We start from the raw sequence: 14,556 nt of genomic DNA on the forward strand, positions 1-14,556 counted from the left end.
AGGGGTGATCCATGTATTCAGCACAGCTTGTGATTTTCTACAGCTTGTACATCTGACCTTTCCCCGGTGTTTTGCATATTGTTACCACCTGTTTTATTCCATTTTATCAGAGATAATTGTTCTCATGGGTCCCAGGTTTGACTCAGGTGGAATGCGTTACCTGCCCTTTCTCCCTCGTCCCTTCCCTCAGCTGCTACTCACTCAAAAGGGTCGCTGGGATCTGCCCTCTGGAGCTCTGGAGGGATGGGAATTCTTTTGTAGTACATTTCCCAGTCGAAGGCTCCGCGCATGGCATCCCCAGCTTGTGCCTCATACCCAAAGTGATTGTGGTCAATGACATCGATCATGGGACACACGATGGTTTTGTGGTTTAGTGCAATTTGGTCTGAAAAATGAAAGCACAAAATAGGAAATGACATGCCTGCCTAGGTCATCTATCATTTTGCAGCAAAGAGAAGCTTACACATCCCTACTAATGCAGAATGCTCGCGGCTTTGGCTTCCTGTCGTGGCCAGAGCACTTTGCAGGAATCTCTGAATGTTGGACATAACGTGATGGGACAGTGATTAGGTACAATTAGAGTTGTTGTATTTTCCTTAAGAAAGTTATGTCCCAGAGAGACTCGCAGAGGTCCATTTAGCTCTACCTCTGTCACATTTTTGCTCTGACCTGTCCCCAATCTGTCATTTTATCATGCATCCAACATGCACAGAGTATAAACAGTACTTGTGTTCCCTCAAGCATACAGCTGGAGTCTGCTGAGAAAATATTGGCCTGCTTTCTAGAGGTTCCAAAATGTAAATATTTAACTTTATGAGTTTTGTAGCATCTCATCATATAAGTCACGATGGCTGTTTCCCCCTAAATGCTGACAGATCATACACAAAACTCTTTGTTCTCAACTGACCAGAGATTTTTGTCCAGTCCTATTTTGTCACTGTTCTTTGAGACATACTCTGTTTATCAAAGTTATTTTATGTTCTCACATCATATCCCAAAAGTGTTAGGTGGTATGATAGTACTTTGGTGACTCCTCCTACTATTAAATTTTTGAGCAATTACTACTAAGTGAATTATACTCATGCTATTTCTAATACTCCTATACACCATGTGAGGTGGCAATTACTGTCACTCCTAATCTACGCATAAGGAAACTGAGCTCAGAAAAATTAAGTAACTTGTCAAGAGGGTCACTCAGTTTTTGAGGGCCACAAACAGTGAACCTCCGTTTAACTGTCCAGGTTCAAAACCCAGTCTTTCCAGGTTGCCAGAGTGTTTCTCATTGTAGCAGAGATGATTTTTTCCCCTCTCATTTCCCATGTAGATATTGTTATTGTGATGATATTGTCAGTCAGCACAGGGAACTAACATTAACATACTTGGGTTCACATAGAAAAGCTGTGTGTGAAGCACCTTCCCAAGAATGTGCATTTAATCAATATTTATTATAACAAACCAATACTGTCTGACACACAGAATGTTTAAGTGGGAACATCTGCTCTCTTGTTATTTGGAAGACCTTTGGATGTGGAATGTGACATTAAACAAAGGGTATCATTTTGAAATATTCTGGGATCTGCTTATTTCCATATTATATTTTTTTTCCCCCCAGAGATCCAGAAGTTAATGTAATCTGTGTCAGGGATAAGTCCTTGTAGTATGGAGGATATCCATTTGCTTCACAAGTTTCTCCTAAGCATAGGGCAGGAAGCAAAAGATTTTATTAGCTGTAATAACAAGTGGCCTTGTTTTGATGATGCTGATAAAACAAGATGTAGAAACCACAAAATTCTGTTGAAGATCTTGGCTTCTGGGCTACATGCATTTCATTCATTTGTATTTCAATAATTATTTATTTGAGGTAAAATTGTGTGCCAGTCACTATCCTAGGAGCTACAGCAGTGAATACCAATGCAAACATCACTGTCTTCAGGAATGAAGAAAAAACATTTAAGAAACATTAAAAACATCAATCACTAAATTCTCTAGTGCTTTAAAAGGTGTTAAATGAGATGGAAAGAAAACAAAATAGGGTTAGGGGAATATGGAATGCTGGGGTGTGGAAAGGGTTGCAATTTTAGATAGTATGGCTCCCGTCTGCTAATTAGTAGATGGAAAGATTCCCAGCACTATTTCCTGTTCACCTCCACCAAGGGCTCTCTAAGCATCCATTTTCACCTGGGCAAGCCTTCTAATGGTTTTTAATCTTTATATAAATGGTGTTTCCCCAGAGATGTCTTTGACAGAGGAGACCATCAGTGCTGTGTCCGATATATTTCCTCTATCACCTCTGTAGGTATTTTAGTATTAAGGTTTCACTGACTTTCTTCAATCAAACTCAGAATCAGGTTGATTTACAAGTTCCTTGACCAACAAGGAGTCCCAAGGTGACCGGAAGAGAATGAGTCTGTTAAATTAACTGTCAACTTTCCGTTCAAATTTCCTTTCAGTTCTCCTCCAGCTGTACTAGCTTAGGGTGAAAGCTGCATGACTAATTTTTCATCCAAGGCTTGTGCCTACATTTCAATTTCCAGGGATCAAACAAACAGACTCTTAATAGGAAATTGAAATTCAGGTATAATCCCAAGGTGAAAAATGAACCACAAAACTGTGTGGCTCCGCCTGTTTTTTCATTTTGGATGATGTGTCAAGACACTGATAGAGGAAAATAAAAAAAAGATAGCGATCCTGAGGTTGAATCATTTCTTATCCATCAGGCCTACAGGAAATGAAATGCTTTAATGAGAAAAAGTGGGTTGTGGGTTTCTCTTCTTTTCTTTTTTTTTCCCTCTTTCTTCATTTTTTTCTTTCTATTAGATTCCTAGCGAACAATCAGAGACTCCATAATTGGCATTTAGGGATTGCTTTGGTTCATAAATAAGGTAGGCCTTTTGCTGACTTCCTTGAGTATTCAACACCATATAGGTCAAATTCAGTTTTGAGGGGATCTCACTGTTGCTGATGAAGCTTTCAATTGCTATGTCCTTGAACAAGGTACTTTTAATTAAAAGCTCAGAGGAGTCTCTGACTATAGGAGACTGAAACATTCCTGTTGATTGGGATGGCTGGCAGTCATCTGTACAGGGGTGTGTGGATGGGCAATGTGGTGGGGGTGTTGCTGGTTGCTGGTTGTTCTCTGTTTTAAATCCTACACAGTTTCGATCAATATCCTCCCCCCTTCCCCACCCATCTTTTTACTAATGGAGCTTGTCTCGTTCTAGTTGAAATCCTACACAGTATTCAACGGCAAATCATTCTTCCTGAGACAGCTATCGTATAGGCAGTTGTTACTGCCTCTAGTTCTGAGGTCAGGGATTTATTTACAATAAAAGAAGATTGGGCAAAACCTGGAAGAACAGAAAGAAGTACCATGATGTGCACCCAAAATTTTTTTTAGAAAGATCTTTCTGTTTTCCCCCCTCAGGCATACGATTTATTTCTTAGCTACAACTTATAGCTGACTTCAGTGTAAAATAAAACAAAAATATTGGAGCTTGAACTGAGCCACACTTAACATTTCTCACTTGAATTAGTTTCTGTTCATTCATGTTTCTAATAGTCCATGTGCCATGTGACAGTCTCCCTTCTTCCCCACCTCTTAGCCACAGCAAGAACACTTAAGATCTATCATACTGAGAGCATCTCTATATTTAGGGTTATAGGCTGGTGCCAGGAGTGGAAGGAACAACAAAAATGTCACTATAAATCCTAGAAAATGGCAAAGTGCTTTTAACTTTAACTCTATACTGGGTTGTAATAATTTTACTTCCTCTTTTCTTTAAGAATCCTGTAATAATTGTTAAAGTATAATATATGCATTTGAGTCTTATTGTAATTAAGAGATGACTGTAAAAAAGTCCATTTTTAGTATTTACCCAATGAGTGTAACTACAATAAAACTACTATAAAGGAGGATACTAAGATAAATGAAAATTTTTTTTAAATCTTAGATTAGAGTTGATATTATTTAAATTATTAAAATACTATTTACCTTTTTTTTTCCCTGCAGTACTGTAAATTGAACCCAGGGCCTTGTTCATGCTAGGCAACATTCTATCCCTAAGCTGTACCCCCAGCCCTAAAATATCAGTTTCAATGTGGTTTTCTAGTTGTCTATTTATCCTCAATAGCAGTTCAGAAGTAATTCAAGGATCTCTCTGCTAAAATTACAGAAGGGTCTCTAGCTTTTGTTGCAGCACCTTGCTCTCACTCTTCAGGGCTGTAGTTCTTGTGGCCCCCAAAGTTCCCAGAGTGCCTCAGTGACAATTATACTCACTAAGGAGTGGGGGCAGCCAGTTCACATTGACCTCGCAGTGGGAGTCAAGGAATGTCAGCACCTCCCCTCTGGCCATAGATGCGCCCAGGAGTCTAGTCCGGATGAGTCCTTCTCTTTTCTTGGTACGAACAATTCTCACTTTGGAAAACCGAGCCATGTATTCCTCTAACTTATCCTTCAAGTGTTCTAGGAAAGAAATAGAGAATGCATAGGAAGAATGATACAACATTAGTCATAGTACAATTAGTCATGGATGCTGGGTGTAGAGAGTATGCGAATGATGAATCCTAGCATAAAATCTTCAAAGATTCAAGATAGATGCTTCTCCTCTCCATGCTTCTCCTCTCCTCATCTAGAGCAGAGATACTTATAAGATTTTGTGCTTAGAGGTTTTATGCTTATTTCTCAAAATGTTTCATAATCTGCAAATACTGCCTTGTTTGAATGCAGTGACACACCAGAGCTCTGTCATGCAGTTACTGTTGGCAGGTGGCCATCATGTTAATCCTGGCCAGCACTTGCCAAGGTGGGCATTGCCCTCTGGTTCCTGTTGTGTGAAGTCAGACGAACATCCTGGCATATGGGCTCTTCTCAACAAGAGGGATTTTTATAGCAAGGCTTTGTCTAGGATTCTGTGGGCTGAAAATAATGCATGTAAAATGAGAAAGAAAAATATTTGTCAAGTCATTAGAACCAAACAGATTTCTATCCATACAGAGTAATAGCAAACTCATGAGCAAGTCCAACTTGGGCTTGTGATTCAAAGTGGAAAGGTGACTGATGTGCACAGAAATAGGTATGGGAAGGGAAAGCTGAAGAAATACTATACAGTCATTTTGAACTTAGCTATTTAAGACCTGGAGATGTTCCTTAGCTTTTTAAATTTGGAAATGCTTCTCCCTCTAATTAAAAACAAACAGCAGGAACAAAATCAAATCAAATAACTTACAGAATAAAACATTTCCTACTGTCTGTGATAAAATGCATCAATCTTTTGTTCTCTTTTACGGGAAATAAGTGCATTTGGTGGCTTTCTGTGGGATATGTTCTTATATATTTTATATCCACTGCTCTTACTCTGCCATATATAAGACATTATGAGAGCTTTGTTGGAATCTCTGACAAGTATAGTCCAATATCTATTGAAATGGAATCTCAGTATACAGTGTGCTCTCTGTTTTCCTTTTTTTTTACTTTTCAAACCTACTTTGCGGGTCTGTAATCAAAGGCAATAATATTAAGTTTCCTTCCATAATCCATTGCAATAGAGGTTCATGTAAGATCCATAATCCCTTTCTGCTTCCAATTTAACAGATATCAGAATTATTATATATTGACGTTTCTCTGAATACAAAAGTTTATTCTTATTTCTTATCGTTATTAGTGTAGTATTAAAAAAAACCCTTAATTTTTCTTTTTTGGGGATTGTTTATAACTGTTTCACAAATGGGTCAATTAAAGGGGTATTTGGCTTTCTAATTTTCACTATGAAAGAATCAGAGATGATTTAGTTCAAAATATGTCCCCTTCTCTATTGTTCTTCCTGTCCCTAACAGAGATATGGAGATGAGACTATAGGAAGCTAGATTCCAGCATTTGGAATCAGAATAGTCCTGGGAGGGAGGTCTATAAAGTGGCATGGATGAGTAAGGAATTTGGGGCATTCTTTTTTTATTATTATTATTTTTAGAATGTAGCAGACAGTCAAGCTTTGAGTTAGGCTTTGGTTAGAGACCTAGCAACATTTATTCATTCAACAGATATTTACCAAGGCAGTAACTGGAGCCTTGAGTAAGCCCTTGTACTGATGAAGAGGAACAGCATTTCCATTTGAAGAAAGCATTTGAATGCTGAGCCCAAAGTACAAAATATATGAAAGTTCTATTTCATGGTGAGATACTGATAATTCATTCTCTTATATCTATTGCAAATGTAGAAGGAAGTTCTGGTAAGTAATAAAGTAACACATGGGTGTATAAGCAGTATTGCAGAGGCTAGTTCCATCCTGTCCCTCTTTGCTCTGGAACATCCTGCTGTACAGAAGACCCATCTCCTACACATCCCCCTTTGCTCACTCTTCCCCACCACAAAGACTCTCTGGCTACCCGGTGTGGAAACTGCAAAGAAAATTTCAAAGAACTCTACAATACAGCCTCAACTGCAAATAAGCCTGGAGCTTTACTATCTTTGTCAGGGAACTAAAGCCAGAGCAACACAGTCGAACCATATGAAGATGCTGTATGTGCCAGAGTCCTGAAAGGCCATGTTCTGTCAGGATTTCTACAGTAATAAACATTTAAGAAAACTTCATAATCTCATGACTGTAATTTACTTAGGCGTTGAAACATTTCTGTATTACCAATTAACAAACAAGAAGCGTTATGTCAATTTATTTGTAAGTTGGTTGTTTGGACCACAAAATGCTTATCTCATAGAATACTGTCTAGATAGTTACTGGGAACTAAAAAAACAAAACAAAACAAAACATAGATCATGTCTATTAAGCCCACAAATAGTGTTCTTTCCCCCTTTATTTAATCCTCATTGTTCTTTTTTCAATTATACAATACTGAGTAGCGCTCAGTGCTCCAAGATGCATTTAGGTCTCTCCCCCTGATTTCCAGGGATCATGGGGTCTTTGTTTGTTGGAGGCGTGGAGTATTTTCTATAGCCACATAAGAGGAAGTCACTGCAGAATATTCTCACTTCCTGGATATTCCAAAAAGGGAATTAAAAGGTTGTCAGTCACCTGGGTGGGCTTGTCCTAACTTCAGATGCAGACTTCCATATTCCGTGGTTTATAAGAAATTCTCTGGAACTCAGTGGGTCTAGCTCTGTGAGTTTTCTTTCCCTCTGTACACGTTTTCTGATTCTGTAAATTTTTCTTATATCAAAGTCCATTTTTTAATGTAATAAAAAGATTGTATGGTGTGAATTCACTAAACGTAAGGATTTGACCCCAGAGAGTCCACTAGATATTTAGATGAGTTCCTCTAGTTTGAACGGTGATAATTAGCTTGCTTTCCTCAGATAATGATCTGGTTGACTGCCCTTTGGGGTCCATTCTCTCTTAGTAGTTCAGTTGTAACATCTAATTACCCATAAGTCACAATGAAGGCAGGTACCATCAGTCTAATTAGCAAATTAAACTCTCCTACAAGGGAGTTACTGGAGATAGTAGAGATGGCTTTAAATTAAAAAACATTGTTCCTTTCTTTAGTATGAACAAGTTTAGATTTGTTTCTAAAACATTGTTATCATGCTGTAAAATATGGCTCCATATTATTTTAATTCAAGCACAACATCTTTGAAGATTGCTTTTCATATTTCAATAATTAAACTTTAAATACTCCAAGAGAATTATTTAACTTTAAATAATTTCAAGTATTTCTGTAAAGTAGGAGATTTTTCTAGTGACTGTGAGACATTTGTAAAACCATTAATTTATTTTTTGTTTTTGGTTTGTGGTCCTAGACTAAAAGTTGATACGTTATTGTTGAAATCTGCAGAGTAATATCCTAATGATCCAGGAGAGTGAACACAACTTCAAAACCATAGTTTTCCAGGATTTATTGTATCCCTGTGAAGCAATAATGAAACAACAAGTTGTAGTGAAGTGAAATTCTGTTGTCACGCTACTGTGAGTAGTAAATTTAGCAGCTTTCTGAAATGTATTTTCCTCTTTTCAGAAGTTTAACTTGTACTCCATCGATTTATACAGAGAATATATCATTCATTAGTGAATTTAGTGTTTAGAGAACCAAGTAAACACTAACACATTCATCTTCAGCAATCTGCATAGCCAGGAGAGTCAAAGACAAGGGTTCTGGTCCTTCTGATGATTGGCCAGGTGGCTTTGGGTAAATAGCTTTATATAGTTTGCTCTCATTTTCCTCAGATATAAGAAGAAAAGGGAATGTGACTGGTAGATCTTAACTATTCCTTCTAGTTTTATGGTTCCATGATTTTCCCTTGTGAAGTTTTACTTACTACATGGATCAAGTCCTATCAAATACCGTTTTTTTCCTAAATGCATCCTAATGTTAGATATTATGGTGTTGTTGACTGTGTCTCATTTTTGAAACTAAGAGTTAAAATAAAGCTAACACTTATCAGAGTCTTAGTCAAAAAGCCAACTCCAGGATCTTTCCTTTGGTCAATGCAGCATCTGTCTAATCTCATACAGTTTGCTGTCTAAGATTGTCACTTATGTCAAAATAATGACTTTGAAGCACTGTGAATTCATCAAAGATTTAATTCTGCTTAATAAGTTATGTGTATTATGTCAGAAAAATACAGTAATGGAGTGCACAAAGCTCTCTGGTCCGCCTTTGAGGAATTGTTCCCAAGGGTATGAACAAGCTAGTGACCCTCAGTATTGCAGAGCATAACCAAGTGGGGGACACCCCAGAGGCTGGCCAGTTGGTAGCTCCAGGTTGATGACCAGGTCCAGCAACTTACTGCCTGCTTCTTTCCATCTCCTTTGAATTATCTAATTTATATCTCAAAGGGAAGGAGGGGCCAGGAGATACCTGATCTAGAGATAATAGATTTATATATTTAAGTGCATACCTATGGAGATGAAATTCTTTTGATATTTATACTTTGGCATTGGTAGACTGAGGTGGAATATCACCTTAAGACCATGTAGAATATGTATTAGGTATTACAGGTGATGCCTTGTTACTGAGTTTTGAAATGTAATGGATTATAAACACGTGGAAACATGGATCTTAACTTTTCTGGTTAATGCTCATACAGATGCTGCGAATTCTAACTCTAAGCATTCTGGGTAATCTGAAGTGCAACTCTTAAGTATTCTGGGTAATCTTGAGGTTTTATCACAGTGCAAAGAAGTACTTTACAATTAGAGAATAGAAGATACTCTTCCATTTCTTAATCTACTTGGTGTATATCATGCATATTTGGACCCATAGTGAAAATATTAAGGATAACTGTCTACTTTAGCAGGGCCTGCAGAGACTTTTTCTACATTTTTGACCTAGAAGAAATATACAGCTTTTAGGTATCTTGTTGACTTCCACAAAATTGTCAGTCTCTTTTTATCCTATATGACCATATTAAATCTCTCTTTTGATAGCATTCGAACAGACATTTCACATTTATCTCTGCAGCACAAAAAAATCCAACCAAGAAAGTAACAGAATTGATGAAAACATATTCAATTGCTTCTGTTATGACTTGAGCTGGGTTCTATCTCTGAATGTCCTATTTTATATTCTTTTAATATCGAAGCATCTTAAGTCATTTGGGGAAGAGTGGCTAACACCAGACTTAAATAAATAGACAAAATATATTTTGGATAATATAAAAAGAAGGGAAGATAGAAGTTGAATGCCACCCTTTTACAACCCCTAATGAATTAATGAATAAAGCTACCACAGGTGGCTAACATCATAAAAAGAGCAATAATCTCCTATTAGGTGCCTCCTGATGGGAGAACACATCATTGCCTATGAAGTGTTTTTGTCTAAAGCATTGACTATGAATTTGATTATGCCTACAGATTTAACTGCCTATTTTTTTTGGTACCGGGAATTGAACTCAGAGGCACTAGACCATGACCTACATCCCCAGCCCTATTTTATATTTTATTTAGAGATGGGATCTCACTGAGTTGCTTAGCACTTTGCCCTTTGCTGAGGCTGGGTTTGAACTCTTGATTCTCCTGTCTCAACCTCCCAAGGCTCTGGGATTATAGGCATGTGCCACCATGCCCAGCTCTAAATGCCTATTTATAGGACATAAAGGGACTGAGGAATATGTTAAATGATAACCAGGGATACAATCAGCAAAATCCAAACCATGGGAAATTCCTCAGGATAAATGGCCCCAGTTCAAACAAACAGTTGGGAAAGAAAAGTGCTGTTGGTCAGATGCTCAGAGCTGGATCAAGTTGTTCTCTTGTTGTATGTAAAAATCTCAGAGAACATGAACATTAGTCAAAGATCATGCTGAAATCATGAAGAAAGCAGGATTCCTGTGAAAAAAGTAACTTTTACTTTTTATCTATTAATTCTCTATTTAGTTGTGGATGGGATTGGAGACATTCCTCCCACTCCCTTAACCCAGAGACTTCCGGAGGCTAAGCAATCTTAGGAGAGGATTGGATACTTTTTTCCCATAGGAATTTTGTGTTTCTGCCTGTCTTGTGAATGAAACAATGACCATCTTTTTTTTTTTTTTCCAAACTGTCTTTTCAAGGAAATTTATATTGCTAACAGACGTGAGGACAGAGATTGGGTATCCTTCACAAAAAAGGGCAGGTTGTTAATAGCTTTGGAAGTTAGAGATGATGTCTTCCACTTGAGCAAATGGTAGGTGTGCTTGCTGCCCATTAGAAAAAATTTGAGTTCCTTAAGCTCAATATACCTTCTATATAAAACAAACAAGAAAACAACCATTGATTGTGGAAGGATCCATATGACATGGAGACAAAAACATTTTATTCCTCTCATTGCTCACTTTGAGTAATAAAATCCATTGTCTCAACCCCTGGAACTCCTATCCTCTGCCTGTATTAATGGAACAACGGAAAGTTAACCTGTTAATTTGCAAATAGAGTAAAATCTCAGGTTCTTCACAGTTTTTTTTTTTTATACATAGAATTGTGAAGGCTACTAATGAAGGAATCCTTGACACTCCATGGTAGTTGTGGAGGTCTCCTGACTAGTTCACAGAGAGATCTAGGGCAAGCCAATAATGTGATTCCACATGCCAGACTAGTCAATTCTTGGCCGGGGGCACAGCCTAGCTTTGAATTAATTGAGCTTCACTTCATTACTCATTTCTTTCTTCTTATTTTCTTCTCCAATTAAATCCTTTTAGTATCTCAAAATATCTCTGTCATCGTGCGAAGAAGTTAATAGTGATGAATATTGAGCTATGTTTTCCTGAAGAATTCTGACAGTTTTCTATGATTATTAGGTCCTAGTACCCTATATTTTCATATAGAAAATAGGAGGGGATATATTTCAGGATGTGGTCTTTTCCTGGCATGTGAGCCATCTTGGACACTAGGCAGAGTCCTTGGGTCTTCTCTCTCTCATTCTCCCCTTTCATCTCTTCCATTCTCTCCTATTCTCTTTCTGTCTCTCACCATTTGCCTAAAGAACCACTGAATCATGTATTTTCATCCACCCAGGGCATGGGCCCTTGTGGAGTACTTGAGAGCCACAGATCTGGTGTCTGCATAACTCATGGAAGTTCTTTTCCATGTCTAAGATGGTACCTGGGTGCAAAGTCTTCATTCTTTGAAAATACTCATATGTCAAAGATTATTTGTATAATACTTTATAAATAGAGGCCCCCAAAGTGAAAAAAATATAGGTTCCAAGATACATAAAAAAATTAAGAACTTTTTCAAAAAAATATGCAAGAGGTAAAAAGAGAGAAGAACAGAGACCTTTAGTTGAAATATTTATTATCTTTTTTATATTTATAGAACATATAATCTTAAAGTAGATTTCACAAGAGGGCAAATAATAGATCATTACTTTACACAAAATATTTTGGCATTTTGATGATAGCCTAAAAACTGACTGTATAAAAATGTAGTGTGTCTGTGATGCAGCTTTATTTCAGTTCAATTTTTACACATTTTATTTGTAAATTCATTACTTATTTTGACTTTTGAGAAGGTCATGTATACTCTTTTGTAATGGGAACATTTAAATGCTTTTTTGTATTTTCCACAGTATTTTCTTAAGAACGATTTAAAAGTGGTTTTGTCTGATGTTTCAAATGATTCTCCTATAATTCATATTTAAATTATATGATCTTTTTCTAAGCATTTTTGTATGTTTCAATAGTAGTTGTAATTAAAGGTATTCAGCGAATGAATAAAACTGAAGTAATCTGAGTGTGATCTATAGTTTCTAATTGTTCTGTTTACATGAACCTAGAAGAACTTTGTATTTTCTTCAAGTCAGGGAACATAAAATTAAATGCAATTCAAAATTATTTTGTTTACATCATTTCTTCTGATGCTGTAACTTTGTCTCAAAGAAGAAAAATAATGTAAATGGGAAATGAGTAAAATGCATAGGTCTTTTCTAAGAAATGTTGTTATTAAGTATTATAATTTCATAGGATTAATACATTTTATACAAAGGAAAAACCTCTTCTTTTGAATAATCCAGCCTTTTTATTAGATTGTAAACATTCTGGATAATATAAAAGAATAGGCCAATAGCTTACAAATGTCATTTGTGTTCAGACAGGATAATCTAGTTCAAATGCCCAAATATAAATATCTTAACATCAGCGTTAGAGAAAGTCATTGGTTTATTGTTATGCTATTTGACCTAAATAATATTTAATAATTTTGCCAAAAATGCTATTAGGCCTCACTTTGTAAATACTAGAGAGCCGTTTAACTCTAAGAAGATATATATCTAATATATCTTTTTAAAATTTATTTATTTACTTATTTACTTTTATGTGGTGTTGAGGATCCAATTCAGGGCCTCAGGTGTGTAAGGTGAGCGCTCTACCACTGAGCCACAACCCCAGCCCCATATCTAATATATCTTTTAAATAAAAACAATCATTTAACATTTGATTCATCAATTTTGATATAAGAGAACAAATCTGTAAGTTGATTTAGGTCAACTATTCTATTTTTTAAAATTGTAAAATACACATATCATCAAATGTACCACCATAATAATTTTAAGTGTGTAATTCAGCAGTGTTATGTATATAGTCATATGATTGTTTGAACAATCCTAGAACCTCTTCTTCTTGCAAAATTGAAACTGTGTACCATTAAAACAATAATTGCCCCTGAAAACCACACGTCTACTTTCTGTTTCTATGTGTTTGACTGCTATGGAGAACTTATTATAAGTAGAATCACATAGTTTTTTTTTTTTTTTTTTTGACTAGCTTATTTCATTCAGTATAATGTCCTCAAATTCATCCATACTGAGATCATCCATGTTGTAGAAAGTGTTCAAATTTTTTTATAGACACATGTGTATGCAAGTATATACAAGGTGTGTATGCATATGTGTGTATTTTCATGTATATACACATGCACACACATACATAAATTTGTTTTTGCTGTAATGGGAACTGTACCATCATAAAGGACCTTGCCCATACTAGGCCAGCATTTAACCACTGAGCTTTACTCCCAGCTCCTCCTTCCTTTTAAAGGCTGTATGATATTCCATTGTATTTATATACTACAATTTGTTTAGACATTCATCAGTATGGTGTGCATTTGGGTTGCTTTTATTTTTTGCCTATTGTGAACAATGCTGCTATGAACATGGGTATACAAATATCTGAATATTTATATTGAGATTCAATCCATTTCAATATAAACACAGAAGTGGAATAGCTGGGTCATAGAATAATTCTATTTTAAGTTTTTTGAGAAACCACCCTATTGTTTTCCACAGTGACTACCCTATTGTACATTGCCACCAGTAGTGCACGGGGGTCTCCTTTCTGCTTTAAAGTCCTCGCGACTCTTTGTCAAATGTAAACCTAAACAAATTTTAGTTGAGTGTGGAGGTAAGCTTGGCAAAGGTTTTTAGAACTTCTTATTATAAAATCTTCCTCACAAGAATGACTCTTCCTCATCCGCTAAATAACAATTATTCTATAAAAGAAGAAAAGTCTGAGTACTGACAATGACAAATATTTTTAATATACAATATTGCAGATCTCAAGATAAGAAAATAGTCTAGACACTAAAGTTTCAGGACTAAAATTATTAACAAGAAAAGCCTCCAGAGATTCTTATCTCCCATTGCAAAACAGATTTTTCAAGAACACTGTATTTGAAAATATCCTAGTGTCCAGTCTAAATATTCCTTGTGACTAGAGAGTTCACAAGATCTGGTTTACATGTTCTTTTGCCAGTTCCTCTCTGCACTCTTCATCTTCTCCCACCTTGGGTAAGTGGTCTGCCTCTGACTACTGAGGCCCTGTCTGGCTTTAGCCTGCCCTCTCCACCATCAATTGTATCAGGGAGTTAAATGTCACTTTGCACTAATTATCTTGGTCAACCTCCCATATTTAGGAATGTATCTTTAAAACATCTTAGCATCTTCCAGTGTCTCTTAGCAAACTCACTCCTTATCTTTCAGCAGTTCCCTTAATCTTCAAATGTGTCCCAAATGTCATTTTACAAGACTATTTTAAGATATGAGGAAACTATTTAAAAAAATAAGTTTAACAAAAAAAAAAGCATCAAAAGAATAAGTATACTAATATCCTTAAAGATTAAAAATATCCATTTATAC

At 36.2% G+C, this 14,556-nt stretch overlaps 1 protein-coding gene across 2 annotated transcripts in view; it reads right to left on the bottom strand.

The window, feature by feature from the left end:
- Positions 1 to 14,556, bottom strand: part of Galntl6 (polypeptide N-acetylgalactosaminyltransferase like 6) — a 1,051,497-nt gene that overhangs the window by 189,158 nt on the left and 847,783 nt on the right. For both annotated transcript variants that reach the window (XM_015486211.2, XM_048791957.1), the window contains 2 exons: positions 4,277 to 4,462; positions 202 to 385 (listed from right to left, as the gene is read on the bottom strand). In XM_015486211.2, the coding sequence (XP_015341697.1) occupies positions 202 to 385; positions 4,277 to 4,462 (370 nt within the window). The remainder of the gene's footprint in view (positions 1 to 201; positions 386 to 4,276; positions 4,463 to 14,556) is intronic.

This window comes from Marmota marmota, unplaced genomic scaffold (genome assembly GCF_001458135.2).
Source record: "Marmota marmota marmota unplaced genomic scaffold, marMar, whole genome shotgun sequence".
In the NCBI taxonomy this organism is placed as follows: domain Eukaryota; kingdom Metazoa; phylum Chordata; class Mammalia; order Rodentia; family Sciuridae; genus Marmota; species Marmota marmota.